The 19458-nt window shown below is 37.8% G+C and overlaps 1 protein-coding gene across 1 annotated transcript in view; it reads left to right on the forward strand.

Annotated features, from left to right (window-relative positions):
• Positions 1–19458, forward strand: part of SCP2 (sterol carrier protein 2) — a 156404-nt gene that overhangs the window by 86620 nt on the left and 50326 nt on the right. Inside the window, exon 12 of the mRNA XM_024739310.1 lies at positions 15009–15162. Coding sequence (XP_024595078.1) covers positions 15009–15162 — 154 coding nt within the window. The remainder of the gene's footprint in view (positions 1–15008; positions 15163–19458) is intronic.

Genomic DNA, 19458 nt, shown 5'->3' on the forward strand with positions numbered 1-19458 from the left:
ACTAGGATTCAAACCCAGGCAGCGTATTTTTAGGGTCCAGGCTCTTAACCACTACACGCTACTTCAGAGCCCTTTTCCTCAGTGGAAATGCCCATCTTCAAGGTCAATCTCAAGTGTTATCTATCTTATGAAGCTTTTCCTGATTTCTTGATCCTTTCCATAGATTAATCTTTCCCTTTTCTGAACTCTTGCTATACTTTCTCAGTACTTCTCTTTTGACATTTATGCGTATAGCGCATATTATAATTATTTGTGGCCTTTTAAAATATCTCCTCTGTTTGACTAAGAGCCTGTGAGGGCAGGATCCATATTTCATTTGTCTCTGTACCCTGAACAGTGCCCAATACAAGACATTGCACATCTAAAGAAGGTTGAATAAATTATTTCTCCTTTAAATCTGAAGGGTGGTATGGGGGCAGAGGGGATAAACTTGTTTAGTGTGAGAAGACTTAGGATCATTGGGAAGAATTCATGGGAAGGTAGATTTTGGGCTGTGGCAGGAAAGAAACTTTGTTAATTGTGGTAAAATGCACATAACATAAAATTTACCGTCTTAACCATTTTAAGTGTACAGGTCAGTGGTATTAAGTACATCTACCTTGTTGTGTCACTGTAACCACCATCCATCCATAGAACTCTTTTCAGGTTGCAAAACTGAAGCTCTGTATCTATTAAACAATAACTTCCCATTCTCTTCTCCCCTCACCCCTGGCAACCACCCTCCTACCAACTGTCTACATGATTTTGACTACTCTAAGTACCTCACATAAGTAGAATCGTGCAATACTTGTTCAGGAAAGAACTTTTTAACATGGCGTTTCGAAAATGGAATAGATTGCCACCTGAGAGCATATATTGCCTGTCACAGAGGCTGTGCATGAGATATACAAGTTAACAACTTGATGGGAATGTTGTAAGGGGAATTGCCCATCTGTTAGGGCCTTAGATTTGACACACTCTTAGATCCTTCCTAATTCTAAGATGCTCTAATATCCCAAAGGGATGGAATTATGTCTCCTCCTGAGTTCAAATAGTTCTTAATATTTTTAATGGTACATATATTATTCTATTGTGTGACATTTTTGTTTTTTTTTAACATGTTTCAGTACCTTTAAAGGTATTATAAACTTGGGTTTTAAGGAGTTGGGTGAAAATGAAATGAGAGTAAATGGAATTTTAGCCAGCGGACCTAACATACTCAAACCATGGCCTGGCTCTTCTTGTACTCTCTAAGGGGTCACTAAAAGAAGTACATTCTAGGATGACGACTGACAAAACCTAAATCCAATACTGACTCTAAAAATTCAGTAATTCAGTAAAGCCTACATAGCATTTTACCAAAATTCATCTCTCATCATATCCTAGAGGTCACTGACCTGTCCTCATTCCCATTGCCCAGAATTTTGCACATTTATCACTGTGTTGTGAGGGGAGGTAAGTTTTATCATTAGACTCTAATGAACACTCTTCAGTGCCAGGAGAAATGGAGCCTGAGAGAGAATGTTTACTTTTGATACCTATTGCCAGGTAGAGATAGCTAGGAGCAGGCCCTGGCTTTTATTGCTCCTGACAAGAAAAAGGAAGACAGAGAAGGAATATCGTGCCTATATATCCCATATTTTATTTTCTTATTTTAACAGCTCTTTTGGGGTAAAATCAACATATAATCAGCTGCACATATTTATTTATTATCTTTTTAATAGATCTTTATTGGAGTACAATTGCTTCACAATACTGTGTCAGTTTCTGCTGCACAACAAAGCGAATCAGCCACACGCACACGCACGTCCCCACACCCCCTCCCTCTTGAGCCTCCCTACCGTCCTCCCTATCCCACCCCTCCAGGTCATCGCAAAGCACCGAGCCCATCTCCCTGTACTATGTGCTGCTTCCCACCAGCTATCTGTTTTACATTCGGTAGTGTATATATGTCCATGCCACTCTCACTTTGCCCCAGCTTCCCCCTCCCACCGCAAGTCCTCAAGTCCATTCACTATGTCTACCTCTTTATTCCTGCCCTGTAACTTCATTCATCAGTACCATTTTTTTTTTTTTTAGATTACATATATATATGCGTTAGCATTTGGTATTTATCTCTTTCTGACTTAACTTCACTCTGTATGACAGATTCTAGGTCCATCCACCTCACTGCAAATAACTCAATTTCATGTCTTTTTATGGCTGAGTAACATTCCATTGTATAGATGTGCCACATCTTCTTTATCCATTCATCTGTCGCTGGACATTTAGGCTGGTTCCATGTCCTGGCTATTGTAAATAGAGCTGCAGTGAACATTGTGGTACATGTCTCTTTTAGAATTGTGGTTTTCTCAGGGTATATGCCCAGTAGTGGATTGCTGGGTCATATGGTAGTTCTATTTTTAGTTTTTTAAGGAACCGCCATACTGTTTTCCATAGTGGTTGTATGGAACACTGGTGTATGGAACACCACTGTTGGTGGTGTATTCCCACCGACAGTGCAAGGGGGTTCCCTTTTCACCACACCCTTTCCAGCATTTATTATTTCTAGATTTTTTGATAATGGCCATTCTGACCAGCATGAGGTGATACCTCATTGTAGTTTTGATTTGCATTTCTCTAATAATTAGTGATGCTAAGCATCTTTTCATGTGCCTCTTGGCCATCTGTATGTCTTTCTTGGTGAAATGTCTATTTAGGTCTTCTGCCCACTTTTTAACTGGATATTTGTTTTTTTGATATTGAGCTGCATGAGCTGTTCATATATTTTGGAGATTAATCCTTTGTCAGTTGCTTCATTTGCAAATATTTTCTCCCATTCCGAGGGTTGTCTTTTTGTCTTGTTTATAGTTTCCTTTGCTGTGCAAAAGCTTTTAAGTTTAATTAAGTTCCATTTGTTTATTTTTGTTTTTATTTCCTTTACTCTAGGAGGTGGGTCAAAAAAGATCTTGCTGTGGTTTATGTCAAATAGTGTTTTTTCTATGTTTTCCTCTAAGAGTTTTATAGTGTCTAGTCTTACATTTAAGTCTTTAATCCATTTTGAGTTTATTTTTGTGTATGGTGTTAGGTAGTGTTCTAATTTCATTCTTTTACATGTAGCTGTCCAGTTTTCCCAGCACCACTTATCGAAGAGGCTGTCTTTTCTCTATTGTATGTACTTGCCTCCTTTGTCCTAAATTAGGTGCCCATATGTGCGTGGGTTTATCTCTGGGCATTCCATCCTGTACCATTGATCTGTATTTCTGTTTTTGTGCTAGTACCATACTGTCTTGATTACTGTAGCTTTGTGGTATAGTTTGAAGTCAGGGAGCCTGATTCCTCCAACTCCGTTTTTCTTTCTCAAGATTGCTTTAGCTACTCGGGGTCTTTTGTGTCTCCATACGAATTGTAACATTTTTTGATCTAATTCTGTGAAGAATGCCATTGGTAGTTTGATAGGGGTTGCGTTGAATTTATAGATTGCTTTGGGTAAGTATAGTGATTTTCACAATATTCATTCTAATCCAAGAACATGGTATATTTCTCCATCTGTTTATGTCATCTTTGATTTCTTTCATTAGTGTTTTATAGTTTTCTGAGTACAAGTCTTTCACTTCCTTAGGCAGGTTTATTCCTAGGTATTTTATTCTTTTTGCTATAATGGTAAATGGGAGGGTTTCCTTAATTTCTCTTTCTGATTTTTCATTGTTGGTGTATAGGAATGCCAGAGATTTCTGTGCATTAATTTTGTATCCTGCAACCTTACCAAATTCATTGATTAGCTCTAGTAGTTCTCTGGTGGCATCTTTAGGATTCTCTATGTATATATAGTATCATGTCATTGGCAGACAGTGACAATTTTACTTCTTCTTTTCCAATTTGTATTACTTTTATTTCTTTTTCTTCTCTGATTGCTGTGGCTAGGATTTCCAAAACTATGTTGAACAAGAGTGGCAAGAGTGGACATCCTTGTCTTGTTCCTGATCTTAGTGGAAAAGATCTCAGTTTTTCACCATTGAGTATGATGCTTGCTGTGGGTTTGTCATATATGACCTTTATTATGTTGAGGTAGTTTCCCTCTATGCCCAGTTTCTGGAGAGTTTTTATCATAAATGGGTGTTGAATTTTTTCAAAAGCTTTTTCTGCATCTATTTAGATGAGCATATGGTTTTTATTCCTTAATTTGTTAATGTGGTGTATCACATTGATTGATTTGTGTATATTGAAGAATCCTTGTATCCCTGGGATAAATCCCACTTGATCATGATGTATGATCCTTTGAAATGCTGTTGGATTCTGTTTGCTAGTATTTTGTTCAGGATTTTTGCATCTATGTTCATCAGTGATATTGGCCTGTAGTTTTCTTTCTTTGTGACATCTTTGTCTGGTTTTGGTATCAGGGTGATGGTGGCTTCGTAGAATGAATTTGGGAGTGTTTCTCTCTCTGCAATTTTTTGGAAGAGTTTGAGAAGGGTCGGTGTTAGCTCTTCTCTAAATGTCTGATAGAATTCGCCTGTGAAGCCATCTGGCCCTGGACTTTTGTTTGTTGGAAGTTTTTTTTGTGGTACGCGGGCCTCTCACTGCTGTGGCCTCTCCTGTTGTGGAGCACCGGCTCCGGAGGCGCAGGCTCAGCGGCCATGGCTCACGGGCCCAGCTGCTCCGTGGCATGTGGGATCCTCCCAGACCGGGGCACTAACCCATGTCCCCTGCATCGGCAGGCGGACTCTCAACCACTGCGCCACCAGGGAAGCCCTGTTGGAAGATTTTTAATTATGGTTTCCATTTCATTACTTGTGATAGGTCTGTTTATATTTTCTAATTCTTCCTGGTTCAGTTTTGGAAAATTGTAGCTTTCCAAGAATTTGTCCATTTCTTCATAGTTGTCCATTTTATTGGCATATAGTTGTTTGTAGTAGTCTCTTATAATCCCTTGTATTTCTGCGGTGTCAGTTGTGATTTCTCCTTCTTCATTTCTAATTTTATTGATTTGCATCCTCTCCTTTTTTTCTTGATGAGTCTGGCTAAGGTTTATCAATTTTGTTTATCTTCTCAAAATAAACAAAAAAGCACCAGCTTTTAGTTTTATTGATCTTTGCTAATGCTTTCTTCGTTTCTATTTCATTTACTTCTGCTCAGATCTTTATGATTTCTTTCCTTCTCTTGACTTTGGGTTTTCTTTGTTCTTCTTTCTCTAGTTGTTCTAAGTGTAGGGTTAGATTGTTTATTTGAGATTTTTCTTGTCTCCTGAGGTGAGATTGAATTGCTATAAACTTCCCTCTTAGAACTGCTTTTGCTGCGTCCCATATGTTTTGGGTCGTTGTGTTTTTGTTGTCATTTGTTTCTAGGTATAATTGATTTCCAATTTCATAGTGTTGTGGTCAGAAAAGATGCTTGATACAATTTCAGTTTTCTTAAATTTCCTGAGGATTGATTTGTGACCCAAGATGTGATTTATCCTGGAGAATGTTCCACGTGCACTTTAGAAGAAAGTGTATTCTGCCACTTTTGGGTGGAATGTTCTATAAATATCAATTAAATCTGTCTGGTCTATTGTGTCATTTAAAGCTTGTGTTTCCTTATTTATTTTCTGTTTGGATGATCTGTCCATTGGTGCAAGTGGGGTGTTAAAGTCCCCTACTATGGTTGTGTTACTTTCGATTTCCCCTTTTATGGCTGTTAGCATTTGCCTTATGTATTGAGGCACTCCTATGTTGGGTGCATAAACATTTATAATTGTTATATCTTCTTCTTGGATTGATCCTTTGATCATTATGTGGTGTCCCTTCTTATCTCTTGTGACATTCTTTATTTTAAAGTCTATTTTATCTGATAGGAGTATTGCTACTCCAGCTTTCTTTTGATTTCCATTTGCATAGAATATCTTTTTCCATCCCTTCACTTTCAGTCTGTATGTGTTCCTAGGTCTGAAGTGGATCTCTTGTAGACAGCATATATATGGGTCTTGTTTTTGTATGCATTCAGCCAGTCTGTGTCCTTTGGTTGGGGCATTTAATCCATTTACATTCAAGGTTATTATCTATATGTATGTTCCTATTACCATTTTCTTAATTGTTTTGGGTTTGTTTTTGTGGGTCTTTTTCTTCTCTTGTATTTCCCACCTAGAGAAGTTTCTTTAGCATTTGTTGTAAAGCTGGTTTCGTGGTGCTGAATTCTCTTAGCTTTTGCTTGTCTGAAAAGCTTTTGACTTCTCCATCAAATCTGAATGCGATCCTTGCCGGGTAGAGTAATCTTGGTTGTAGGTTTTTCTCTTTCATCACTTTAAGTATATCCTGCCACTCCCTTCTGGCCTGCAGAGTTTCCGCTGAAACATCAGCTGATAACCTTATGGAGATTCCTTTGTATATTATTTTTTTGTTTTTCCCTTACTGCTTTTAATATTTTTCCTTTGAATTTAATTTTTGTTAGTTTGATTAATAGGTGTCTTGGTGTATTTTTCCGAGGGTTTATCCTGTATGGGACTCTCTGTGCTTCCTGGACTTGGGTGACTATTTCCTCTCCCATGTTAGGGAAGTTTTCGACTGTAATCTCTTCAAATATTTTCTCAGACCCTTTCTTTTTCTCTTCTTCTTCTGAGACCCCTATAATTCGAATGTTGGTGTGTTTAATGTCCCAGAGGTCTCTGAGACTCTCCTCAATTCTTTTCATCTTTTTTCTTTATTCTGCTCCTCGGCAGTTACTTCCACCATTTTGTCTTGTAGCTCACTTACCCGTTCTTCTGCCTCAGTTATTCTGTTATTGATTCCTTCTAGTGTATTTTTCATTTCAGTTATTGTGTTGTTCATCTCTGTTTGTTTGTTCTTTAGTCCTTCTAGATCTTTGTTAAACATCTCTTGTATTTTCTCAATCTGTGCATCCATTCTGTTTCTGAGATTCTGGATCATCTTTACTATCATTACTCTGAATTCTTTTTCAGGTAGGTGCCTATTTCCTCATTTATTTGGTCTTGTAGGTTTTTACCTTGCTCAGTCATCTGTGACATATTTTTTTGCCATCTCATTTTTTAAATTTATTTAAATGAGTGGGATTGTGTTCCTGTCTTACTGGTTGTTTTGCCTGAGGCGTCCAACAATGGAGTTTGTAGGCTGTTGAGTAGAGCTGGGTCTTGGTACTGAGATGAGGAACTCCATGAGATCTCACTCTGATGAATATTCCCTGGGGTCTGAGGTTCTCTGTTAGTCCAGTGGTTCGGACTCAGAGCTCCCACTGGAGGAGCTTCGGTCCGACCCCTGGTTCATGAACCAAGATCCCACAAGCCACGTGGGGTGGCAAAAAAGAAAAGAACAATAACAAAGTAAAAATAGATTAGGAAACTAACAGGTATGTTAGAAAGACTATAAAAATAAAAAATATAGATGAATCAACAACCGGAAAGTATATCAGTACCACAATAGTAAAAAAGAGGAGGAGGGAAAAGAAAAGAATAAAAAGGGGGAAAGGCTTTGGCTGTGGAGGGCGGGGCCTAAGCAAGGGTGAGGTTTGGGCAGTGGGCAGGATCCACAGGGCTGGAAAGGCCCTGGGGAATGTGGGGCATGGGGCTTAGGCTCAAGGAACAGAAGGGGTCCAGGCGTGCCCCCCACCCCTGGTCTCAGAGGGCAGGGTACCTCAGCTGGGAGCCCAGCAGGCTTCCTGGGTTCGAGTGGGTGGGGCAAACGCCCTCCTCTCCTCTCCTGCTCCTTGGGTCTGGGAGGGCCCCTTCCGCCTGCCTCTCCTGATCTCCCTGGCCTCCTTCCTATGCTCCCAAGGGCCCACACGGCCTGGAGGGGGCTTTGGAGGGCAGGGGACCAGCCTGGGAGCTCAACAGGCTCCCTGAGCCCCAGTGGGCGGGGCAATCACCCTCCGCTCCTCTCCCCGTTCTCCTGGATGGCTCCTCGCACCTGCCTCTCCTGATCTTCCCAGCCTCAGGGGCACTGATCCTGTCTGGCCTCCAGTTCTCCTCCCCACTCAGTCCCCCTACATCTTACCAGTTCACTTTGGGGTTCCTCCCATCTCCTTAGGCGTCAGAGTCCCCCACCAGCAGCCGGCAGTTGCCCTAGTCGTGGGGAGACACTAACTCCGCATCTTCCCACACTGCCATCTTCAACTGCACATATTTAAAATGTACAATTTAATAAGTTTGACATATATATCCACCTATTAAACCATCACCATAGTCAAGATAGTGAACATGTCCATCAACCCCAAAAGTTTTGTCATATATACATCTTTGTAATCCCTCCTTCCCACTATTTCCTACCCCACATCCCAAAGGAGTGTTTTCTGTCACTATAGATTAATTTGCATTTTCTAGAGTTTTGTATAAATGGAATTCTACAGTATGTTATCTTTCTTTTTGTCTGCCTGAGAGTTGTCCATATATTTGCATGTATCAATAGTTCATTCCTTTTTATTGCTGAGTAGTATTCCACTGTATGGATATATCATGTTTATTGTTGATGGATATTTGGGTTGTTTCTAGTTTTTGGCTATTACAAATAAAGCTACTGTGAACATTCATGGGTAAATCTTTGTATAAACACGGATTATATTTTCTCTTGTGTAAATACTTAGGAGTGGAATGACTGGATCATATGCCAGGTGTAGGCATAACTTTTTTTTTTTTTTTGCGGTATGTGGGCCTCTCACTGTTGTGGCCTCTCCTGTTGTGGAGCACAGGCTCTGGATGCGCAGGTTCAGCGGCCATGGCTCACGGGCCTGGCCGCTCTGTGGCATGTGGGATCTTCCCGGACCAGGGCATGAACCCGTGTCCCCTACATCAGCAGGCAGACTCTCAACCACTGTGCCACCAGGGAAGCCCAAGTAGGTTTAACTTTTAAGAAACTGTCAAACTGGGGACTTCCCTGGTGGTCCAGTGGGTAAGACTCCACGCTACCAATGCAGGGGGCCCAGGTTCGATCCCTGGTCAGAGAACTAGATCCTGCATGCATGCCCCAGCTAAGAAGTCCACATGCTGCAACTAAAGGATCCCACATGCTGCAACTAAGACCCGGCGCAGCCAAAATAAATAAATTAATTTAAAAAAACAACAAAAAAAGAAACTGTCAAACTGATTTCCAAAGTGGTCATACTATTTTGCCTTCCCACCAGCCGTGTATGAGAGTTCTAGTTCTTCCACATCCTCGTCAGCACTTGGTATGGTCAGCTTTTTAAATTTTAGCCATTCTAATCAGTATGTAGTGGTATCTTCTTGTGGTTTTAATTTGCATTTTCCTACTGGCTAATGATGTTAAACAGTTTTTTATGTGCTTATTTGTCATCTTTATATCTTCTTTGATGAGTTTTGAGAGTTCTTTATGTATCCTGTGTACAAGTTCTTTACCAAATATATGCTTTGCAAAGATTTTCTCCCAGTCTGTGACTCTCCTTTTCATTCTCTTGCTAGTGTCTTTTAAAGAGCAGAAGTTTTTAATTATGGTTAAGTCCTAAGACATCTTTGTCTAACCCTGAGTAGCAAAGATCTTTTCCTATGTTTTCTTCTAGATGTTTTATACTTTAAGCCTTACATTTAGATCTGTGACCCATTTTGAATTAATTTTTATGTATGGCACAAAGTGTGGATCTGAGTCCATTTTTTACATATGGATTTCCTGTTGTTGGAGTGCCATTTATTTATCTATACTTTGTCCACTGCATTGCCTTTGTCAAAAATCAGTTGTTCATAAATATGTGGGCATTATTTGTGGTCTGTCTTTTCTGTCCAGTTAATCTATGTGTCTGTCTTTACATGAGTACCATACCGTTTTGATTACTGTGCCTTTGTAATTGTTCTTGATGTTAGGTAGCCTTAGCCCCCCAACTTAATTCTTCTTTTTTAGAGTTGTTTGGCTATTCTAGCTCCTTTGTATTTTTATAGAAATTTTAGAATAAGCTTATTGATTTCTACAAAAAATTTTCCTGGGATTTTTTTAGGATTATGTTGAATGTATAGATTTATCTGGGGGAGAATTGAGATTCAAACAATAGTGAATCTTCTGACTCATAAACAAAATATATGTCTCCATTTATTTATTTTAAAAAGTCTTTAACTTTTTTCAGAAATATAGTTTTCACTGTTCAGGTCTTGCACATATTTGTCAGATTATGGGGTAAAAACTTAGGGGTAAATATTTGTCAGATTTACCCCTAAGTATTTCATATTTTTGATGCTATTGTGAATGGTATTTTTTCAGTTTCAAGCTTTCATTACTAGTATGTAGAAGTACAATCAATTTTTGTTTATTCATGTTATAGCCTTGCTAAAACTCACTTATTAATCCTAGTAGTTGTTTTAAAACTGCATCAGGTTTTCTATATAGACAATCATATTGTCTGTGAATAAAGACAGTTTTATCTTTTCCCCTTTATCTTCATGAAATGGCCTTCTTTGCTCTGGCAAGTCTTTGCTCTGAAATCTGCTTTGGCTGATTTAATATGGCCACTCCAGCTTTCAGATTTTAACTAGTGCTAACATGGTATATCTTTTTCTATCTTTCTAGTTTTAACCTATTTGTGATTTTATGTTTAAAGTGCATTGGCAGCATTTAGTTGGGTCTTGTTTTTTTTCTCCACACTGACAATCTCTGTCTTTGATTGGGGTGTTTAGACTATTTATATTTGATACGATTATTAGTATGGCTATTTGTGTTCTCTTTGTCCCAGCTGTCCTTTATTCCTATTTCTCTCTTTTTATCATCCTACTTTCGGATTATTTTTTATTTCTCCATTTTACCTTTATTATCATAGCCTATCTTCAAGTGTTATTATACGAGCTCACTAATAGTAAAAGAACCTTACAACAGTATACTTCCATTTCTCCTGTCCAAGCCTTATAATACTGTAGTTGTAAATTTTTCTTTTACATATGTTTTAAACCCCACAAGAAATTATTTTTGTTTAAATAATCAGTTATCTCCTAAAGAGATTAAACAATAAGAAACCTTATCTATTTAAGATTAATGTAGTTACCACTTCATTCCTTTGTGTAAATTCATATTTCCATCTGCTATCATTTTCTTACTGCCTAAAGGATTTCCTTTAACATTTATAGTGTGGGTGTTACAGTAGGGTGATGAATTCTTTCAGCTTATTTTGTCTGAAAATATCCTTGTTACTTTTGTTCTTGAAATATATTGTACTTTTGATAGCATTCTAGGTTGATAAATTTTATAACTTTTGGAGGGAAAAACTGATCTTAATAAATGTGCATTTTTCCGTGTATGCTGAGTCCATTAATGCTTTTTGCCCTTTAAAGCTCAAAAAATCTTTGCTTTCTCAAAAAGCCAGGCTCCAACAATAGAAAAACATGCTTTTTTATGCTATTTATGCTAAGGTCTTTAGATGTCTAATTTGAAACTAAAGCTAAATTATGACTTTTTGTACTTGACTGTCTTAATGGTATAGGAAGAGCTATGGGTTCAAGGAAGCAGGAGGAAGAAAAGACCTCGGGTATTATCTCAAGATATTATTCCCTGTAGTTTTTCCATTCTGTGGATTTCCATAGCACTTAGTACTTATCTTTATTAGCACTTCATATTACACTGTGAATTCTTTGTATCTTCAATACTTAGTGGAGTGCTTGATACATATTTGAATAGCTTATTTTCAGTAGCAACCAGACTATATAACTATGTAGCTGAGTCCTAGGCTAATTATTTTTGTACAAAAAGATTGACCAATATCTTGTTAGGAAATTTTTGCAGCAGGATGGTAGTAAAATGAAGTAACAAGGTTAAAAAATTTTTTTCCCCTTCGTAAGAGACTTTAAGAAGGACATTACTGTTTGAATATACTACTTTGACAGGATGCCCATTCCTATCTCCCTCCACAATTTATAAATATATCGTGTTCATGTTTGATAGTTTTTTTTTCCCAAGGAGAGGAAAAATATGGTTTTTAATTCAGTGCCAGAAGTTATCCAAGGAAGGAAAAATTTTAAAATGTGTTGCTCATATAGTTTATGCTTTCATAACTATCTTCTGCGTCTTCTTGGCAAGTAGATTTCTGAGGCCAACTTTTGACTTCCACCCTTCACAAATCTAGATTCTAGAAATGCAAGAAATGCCAGGTTATTCTGAAAGCAGATAACCAGAAAGCTCATATAATCAGTATGTTTTCTCACTGTCGTCTTTTGTTAAAAGTGAATAAATAAGTTAACATGGATCTTTATTCCCTCCCTCCCTCCTTCCTTTTTTTTGCCACAAGTGAGTTTAGCAAATCATGAGTAGAGATTTAACACAGTATACCACATCTTCTACAGTATCAGTGGTATGGTGTGACTGAGATTATTGCAAAATCTGGTGCTTCCAGTACATTCATGTTCTCTCTCTCCCTCCTTCTCTCCCCCTCACTCTCTCCCTTCTGCCTGCCTCCCTCCCCCAAATCCCTCTCTCCCTTTTCACCCCCTTCTCTCTCACTCTCACTGGCTGTCTTGAGCACTCTCTAGCCTCATTCACTTAACTTTCTGTTCCTTAAGTAGGCTGTGTACCTTTATATGCCTATCTTATTTATTAGATCTTCTGAGCCTTGAGCAGTGTCAGCACATATTAGGCATTCAGTAAATATTTGTTGGATGGATGGGTAGATGAATATCTAAAGGGTTCCTTGCATTTTTTACTAAGATTATATCATAAACATTTTCCTAAGTTATTAAAATTTTTGGATACATCATTTTAAATAGGAACATAGTACTCTGTCATATGGATAGGTCATAATTTATATAACCATTCACCAGTTATTTCACTTGTAGATTATCTAGATTTTCACTGTTCTAAGAAAGTGATAAACAGATAGCTTTGTGTGTAAGACTTTTCCTATGCTTGATTATTTCCATAGAATGGTTTTCAAGGCATTTTTAATGCTCTTAATAATTTTTTACATTGCTTTCCAAAAAGGTTGTACCAGTTTGAACTTTTACCCTTACTGTATGAAGGTGGCTGTCATGCCATAGTCTCCCCAGCATTGATTACTTCCATTTTTAAACATCCTGACCAATGTGATTGGTTAAAACAGTATCTTTCTATTTGATCAAGGTAAAGTTGAGTATTTTTCTCAAATATTTGTAAACTATGTATATTTACTCTTTGGGGAAGAGAACTAGCCCTATTTCCCCACCCACATATACATAAGACCAGTCTGAGTACTTTTTTTGGTCTTATGTATTCATAAATGTTTAAGCTTTTTGTATGGCAGATTTCAAGTAAAACTGATTGCCCCAAAGTTTGGATATATTAGTAGAATTATTCACTTTGACCTTAATATTCAAAATGTTCACAATTCAAAAATTCATTACAAGATGTAGAATTACCTATTTTAAAACAGTATTTAAAATATATATTCTGTAAAAATATGTAGGCATTGCTTAGAAAGGAGAAATGGCAATTAAATTTCTTGAGAAGGTTGGGGTTATACAGAAAACTGTCATAGGTATTCGGGAATCAGACCTTGTGATTGGGGGTGTAGGTGGAAGAAAAGACATTATAGGTAGACCAGTTTGCTCTGCTTCCAGAACAATGAAACCAGTCTATCCAACATTCTTAACTAAACTATCCTTGAATAGCTGGTGTGGGAGAAAAACAAATGTAAATCAGGAGATTTGGCTTCTAATCTCAACTCTGGAATTAGCCTGCTTTGTGACCATTCACAAATTACTTAATTTTACAGTTTCTCATTGCTACCTTTGTAACTAAGCAAGGGCTCCTGTGCCCATGGCTTGGCGCAGAAAGCAAACTCTGATAGTGGGTGTTTGCAGCAAAGTAAGGGTTTATCTGCAGGGCTCCAAGAAAGGGAGTGCGAGACAAGTCTCAGATCCACTCCATCTTGGTCTTTGAGTTAAGGATGTTTTAAAGGGGAACAAGGAAACTGGAATTAATCATCGTCTCAAGACATTTCTGTGACATTTCTCTTTCATTATTGAACACGTGTATTTTTTTATTAATTAATTTTTATTGGAGTATAGTTGATTTACAATGTTGTATTAGTTTCTGCTGTACAGCAAAGTGTATCAGTTATACATATACATATATCCACTCTTTTAGATTCTTTTCCCATATAGGTCATTACAGAGTATTGAGTGAAGTTCCCTGTGCTATACAGTAGGTTCTTATTAGTTATCTGTTTTATATATAGTAGTGTGTATATGTGTGACATTTCTTAATCATGGTTTTGGGAGTCAGAAAGTGTCTGGTTTATGATTCTCTGGCCAGGTGGTCCATGGCTCTCGGGGTTGTAAGCTCATCTTGCCTGGAAAAACAACTTGAGTTTGTATGATGGTATCTACAACAGCAATTTTAATACAGTAACGATGTTATATTAACAACAGCAATCTTAGTCAACTAACTCTGATTAATTAGTGTTCAGTTAGCACAGGATTGAGGGGACAAGAAAGGGATTGAGGTCAGAGGAGACAAGGGAATAAAGTTTTGCATAGAGAGATTAATCATAAACTCGGTAAGGGAACTCAGTTTTAGGGGGGTTTGGTTTCAACATTATTTAGTTCTCTCCAGCTCTAAAAATCTCTGATTTTATTATCCAGAGGACAAAATGCTATTTTTGTGAATCCAGTGCTATTTTTGGAATAGCTGTGAATAGGTCTAGAAAACATTCTTTCTAGGAACTTTCTGAGGAGAATAATAGGAAAATTTCCCATACCAGCTAAATATTTTAGGGAAAGTCAACTCCCAAGTCCTAGACTATATTCTTTAGATACATCAAAAATGGTAAAATTAAATTATTTTTATGCTGTTTTGCGTCAGCCAGAGAACAGTATATTGTGTTTTCTCTTTCAACAGTGCCAAAAAATGGCAGGTTGGATAAATTTAAAGAGCACAAGGAATTTCTGAAGCCTGAATATTGTCTAAATACAGAGATTACTTAGGGAGAAAAAAATAGCTAGCTGCAAAAACCCTCCAGGCTTTTAAGAGAAGTTCTTACTTAGGCAAACGTCGTCTTGGCTGAATAAAATGGTTTAGTTAAAAGTCACAATTAAACGTTAGCCCTTGTCCGCCTTTAGCTTTCTAAACCAACGGAATCTGACTGTTCTGCGTTCGATTTGTTAGGTCTGGCTCAGTGCGCTGAACTCTGCTGGCAGCTGAGAGGGGAAGCCGGAAAAAGGCAAGTTCCTGGTGCAAAGGTTGCTCTGCAGCATAATTTAGGCCTCGGAGGAGCAGTAGTTGTCACGCTGTACAAGATGGGTTTTCCTGAAGCTGCCAGGTAAGTGACATTCTGGGTTTTGTCTGCCAATGAACCCTTCACAACTGATGACGTTATACAAGTAAAAAAAAAGTCCTAATTTTATTGTGTTACTGCTCAAAGAACAAGTATTTCATTACCTTGCTTTAATAGCATGGTTTTAAAACTTTAAAACTGGCATTTAACTTTTAAACTTAACTAGCCTTAGGAAAGTTTTGTTTGAAAAGAAGGCAGCATAGTCAAAAGAGAGTGCTGAACTAGAAGCCAGAGCTGGCTGGGCACTTGTCTCAGCCCTGCCAACTTGAGTAATTTTAATTCAGGCAAGTCATTTTTTGGTTTCCTTTCCCACAATTTGCTTTCTCCCCCTAGCGTCCCGGGCTTCTGAGGTTATTGGGAGAAAGTCATCAAATGTGCTGATTGTATCTCCGCAGATTTCTGTTTCTGAATCCAGCTAAGCCTTCACTGCTGCTAGAATCCTTTCTATTTGTCTCCTGCTGATTTTCTTCCTGCCCTTGTCAAATGCCTGTGCTCCTAAGATTTCCAAGCACTTTCTTTTCAAGCCTTTTCAGGATCCCTCAACTTCCTTGCTCTTCTCTCAGAGAAATGCTCATCCTTTTTTCCCAGAGGAAAAAAGTCCCTTTTCCTTTCCAAGGCCCATCTTTCCTCTTTGCATGCTTTTGTTTCCAACCAGTTTCTGTAACTTTGTTCCAAATATTAAGTATACCTTCTTTTTTTTGAATCTTTCCATTTTTACCTTTCTGTTGACTCCTTTCGCTCTGTCAGCAAACATGTTCAGGTCTTGGATATTCTAAAACTCTGTTTTTCTCCTTACCTTAATTATTCTCTTTCATGATGAGCCTTTTATATTGAGCCACTTTTGTTTTTCTACTCTGAAATGTCTTTAGTTTCCGATCTCACCACTGAGGTCAGGTAAGGCCACCAATGACCTGATTATGATACATTCTTTTTTTTTTTTTTTTTTTTTTTTTTTTTTTTTTTTTTACCCCTGCATCGGCAGGCGGACTCTCAACCACTGTGCCACCACGGAAGCCCATATGATACATTCTTGATAATTTCTATCTTTATTCTCTTAACCCTGCTGTAGCTTTCAACACTAATTGGCTCCTTTTTCTCTCCTGAAGTTCTTGGTAATTATGTATTCATTTTTTCACACTTTTGTTTCCACAAAGGATATGTGAACGCTTTTTTACAGAGTCCGTTATATTCTCATGTTTTGTAAACTCTTGAATCTCTTCTCTTTGTCCTTTCTTCTTTCATGCCTGGAATATTAGTTCTGTGTGAAAATTCTAACTTCCAACTAAGGCCCGTCTTAGGTACCATCTCCCTTTGAATATCCATAGCACTTTGTAACTTTTGGGTCCCTATCCAATTTTTGTTTAGTTGTAGAGTATCTACCTTGTTTTGTATCCTGTTTGTTATGTGAAATCCTTGAGATCTAAGACTTTGATTCTCCTCATCCCTCTGAGGATCTCTCTCATAGTGAGTAAATGTTTATTGAATTGGATCAAATAAAAAGATGTTAAGACGTTGAATTTTAAGTTTCCTCCTAAATCTGATTCATTGGTTCTGTATCGTCCTCTGGAATTCCATGTAGTTCATATTTGGAGTTGATAACCCTCAGTAAAAGCCAAACTATAAAGAGCTACCAGAGTCAGAATATTAGTATAGCTGTCTGATTTGCTCAGAATAGAAGATTATGCATTTAGGGCAATAAATTCTATTTTAAACATGGAATTCTCATAGTTCTTTTTTTTTTTTAACGTCTTTATTGGAGTATAATTGCTTTACAATGGTGTGTTAGTTTCTGCTGTACAACAAAGTGAATCAGCTATATGTATACATATATCCCCATGTCCCCTCCCTCTTGCATCTCCCTTCCACCCTCCCTATCACACCCCTCTGGGGGGACACAAAGCACCGAGCTGATCTCCCTGTGCTATGCAGCTGCTTCCCACTAGCTATCTATTTTACATTTGGTAGTGTATATATGTCAGTGCTACTCTCTCACTTCATCCCACCTTATACTTCCCCTCCGCGTGTCCTCAAGTCCATTCTCTACGTCTCCATCTTTATTCCTGTCCTGCCCCTAGGTTCTTCAGAACCAATTTTGTTGTTTTTTCTTTAGATTCCATATACATGTATTAGCATACGTTATTTGTTTTTCTCTTTCTCACTTCACTCTGTATGGCAGTCTCTAGGTCCATCCACCTCACTGCAAATAACTCAGTTCTGTTTCTTTTTATGGCTGAGTAATATTCCATTGTATATATGTGCCATATCTTTATCCATTCGTCTGTTGATGGGCACTTAGGTTGCTTCCACGTCCTGGCTATCGTAAATAGTGCTGCAGTGAACATTGTGGTGCATGACTCTTTGTGAAGTATGGTTTTCTCAGGGTATGTGCCCAGTAGTGGGATTGCTGGGTCATATGGTAGTTCTATCTTTAGTTTTTTAAAGGAACCTCCATACTGTTCTCCACAGTGGCTGTATCAGTTTACACTCCCACCAACAGTACAAGAGGGTTCCCTTTTCTCCACACCCTCTCCAGCATTTATTGTTTGTAGATTTTTTGATGATGGCCATTCTGACCAGCTGTGATATCTAATTGTAGTTTTGATTTGCATTTCTCTAATGATTAGTGATGTTGAGCATGTTTCATAGGTTTGTTGGCAATCTGTATTTCTTCTTTGGAGAAATGTCTGTTTAGGTCTTCTGCCCATTTTTGGATTGGGTTGTTTGTTTTTCTGATATTGAGCAGCATGAACTGCTTGTATATTTTGGAGATTAATCCTTTGTCAGTTGCTTCATTTGCAAATATTTTCTCCCATTCTGAGGGTTGTCTTTTTGTCCTGTTTATAGTTTCCTTTGCTGTGCAAAAACTTTTAACTTTCATTAGGTCCCATTTGTTATTTTTGTTTTTCTTTGTAGGAGGTGGGTCAAAAAGGATCTTGCTGTGGTTTATGTCACAGAGTGTTCTGCCTATGTTTTCCTCTAAGAGTTTGATGGTGTCTGGGCTTACATTTAGGTCTTTAATCCATTTTGAGTTTATTTTTGTGTATGGTGTTAGGGAGTGTTCTAATTTCAGTCTTTTACATGTAGCTGTCCAGTTTTCACAGCACCACTTATTGAAGAGGCTGTCTTTGCTCCATTGTATATTCTTGCCTCCTTTATCAAAGATAAGGTGACCATATATGCGTCGGTATACCTCTGGGCTTTCTATCCTGTTCCATTGATCTATATTTCTGTTTTTGTGCCAGTACCATACTGTCTTGATTACTGTAGCTTTCTAATATAGTCTGAAGTCAGGGAGCCTGATTCCTCCAGCTCCATTTTTCTTCCTTAAAATTGCTTTGGCTATTCAGGGTCTTTTGTGTCTTCATACAAATTGTGAAATGTTTTGTTCTAGTTCTGTGAAAAATGCCATTGGTAGTTTGATAGAGGTTGCACTGAATCTGTAGATTGCTTTGGGTAGTATAGTCATTTTCACAATGTCGATTCTTCCGTCCAAGAACATGATATATCCCTCCATCTTTTTGTATCATCTTTAATTTGTTTAATTTCTTTCATCAGTGTCTTATAGTTTTCTGCATACAGGTCTTTTGTCTCCTCAGGTAGGTTTATTCCTAGGTATTTTATTCTTTTTGTTGCAATGGTAAATGGGAATGTTTCTTTAATTTCTCTTTCAGATTTTTCATCATTAGTGCATAGGAATGCAAGAGATTTCTGTGCCTTAATTTTGTATCCTGCTACTCTACCAAATTCATTGATTAGCTCTAGTAGTTTTCTGGTAGCATCTTTAGGATTCTCTATGTATAGTATCATGTCATCTGCAAACAGTGACAGTTTTACTTCTTCTTTACCGACTAGGATTCCTTTTTTTATTTTTTCTTCTCTGATTGTTGTGGCTAAAACTTCCAAAACTATGTTGAATAATAGTGGTGAGAGTGGGCAACCTTGTCTTGTTCCTGATCTTAGAGGGAATGGTTTCAGTTTTTCACCATTGAGAACAATGCTGGCTATGGGTTTGTCATATATGGACTTTATTATATTGAGGTAGGTTCCCTCTATGCCTACTTTCTGGAGGGTTTTTATCTTAAATGGGTGTTGAATTTTGTCAAAAGCTTTTCCTGCATCTATTGAGATGATCATATGGATTAGGAAGATTTTTAACCATAGTTTCAGTTTTAGTGGTCATGATTGGTCTGTTTTTATTTTCTATTTCTTCCTGGTTCAGTCTCGGAAGTTGTGCTTTTCTAAGAATTTGTCAGTTTCTTTCAGGTTGTCCATTTTATTGGC

The sequence above is a fragment of the Neophocaena asiaeorientalis genome, unplaced genomic scaffold, assembly GCF_003031525.2.
Source record: "Neophocaena asiaeorientalis asiaeorientalis breed wild unplaced genomic scaffold, Neophocaena_asiaeorientalis_V1.1 scaffold138, whole genome shotgun sequence".
NCBI lineage: Eukaryota > Metazoa > Chordata > Mammalia > Artiodactyla > Phocoenidae > Neophocaena > Neophocaena asiaeorientalis.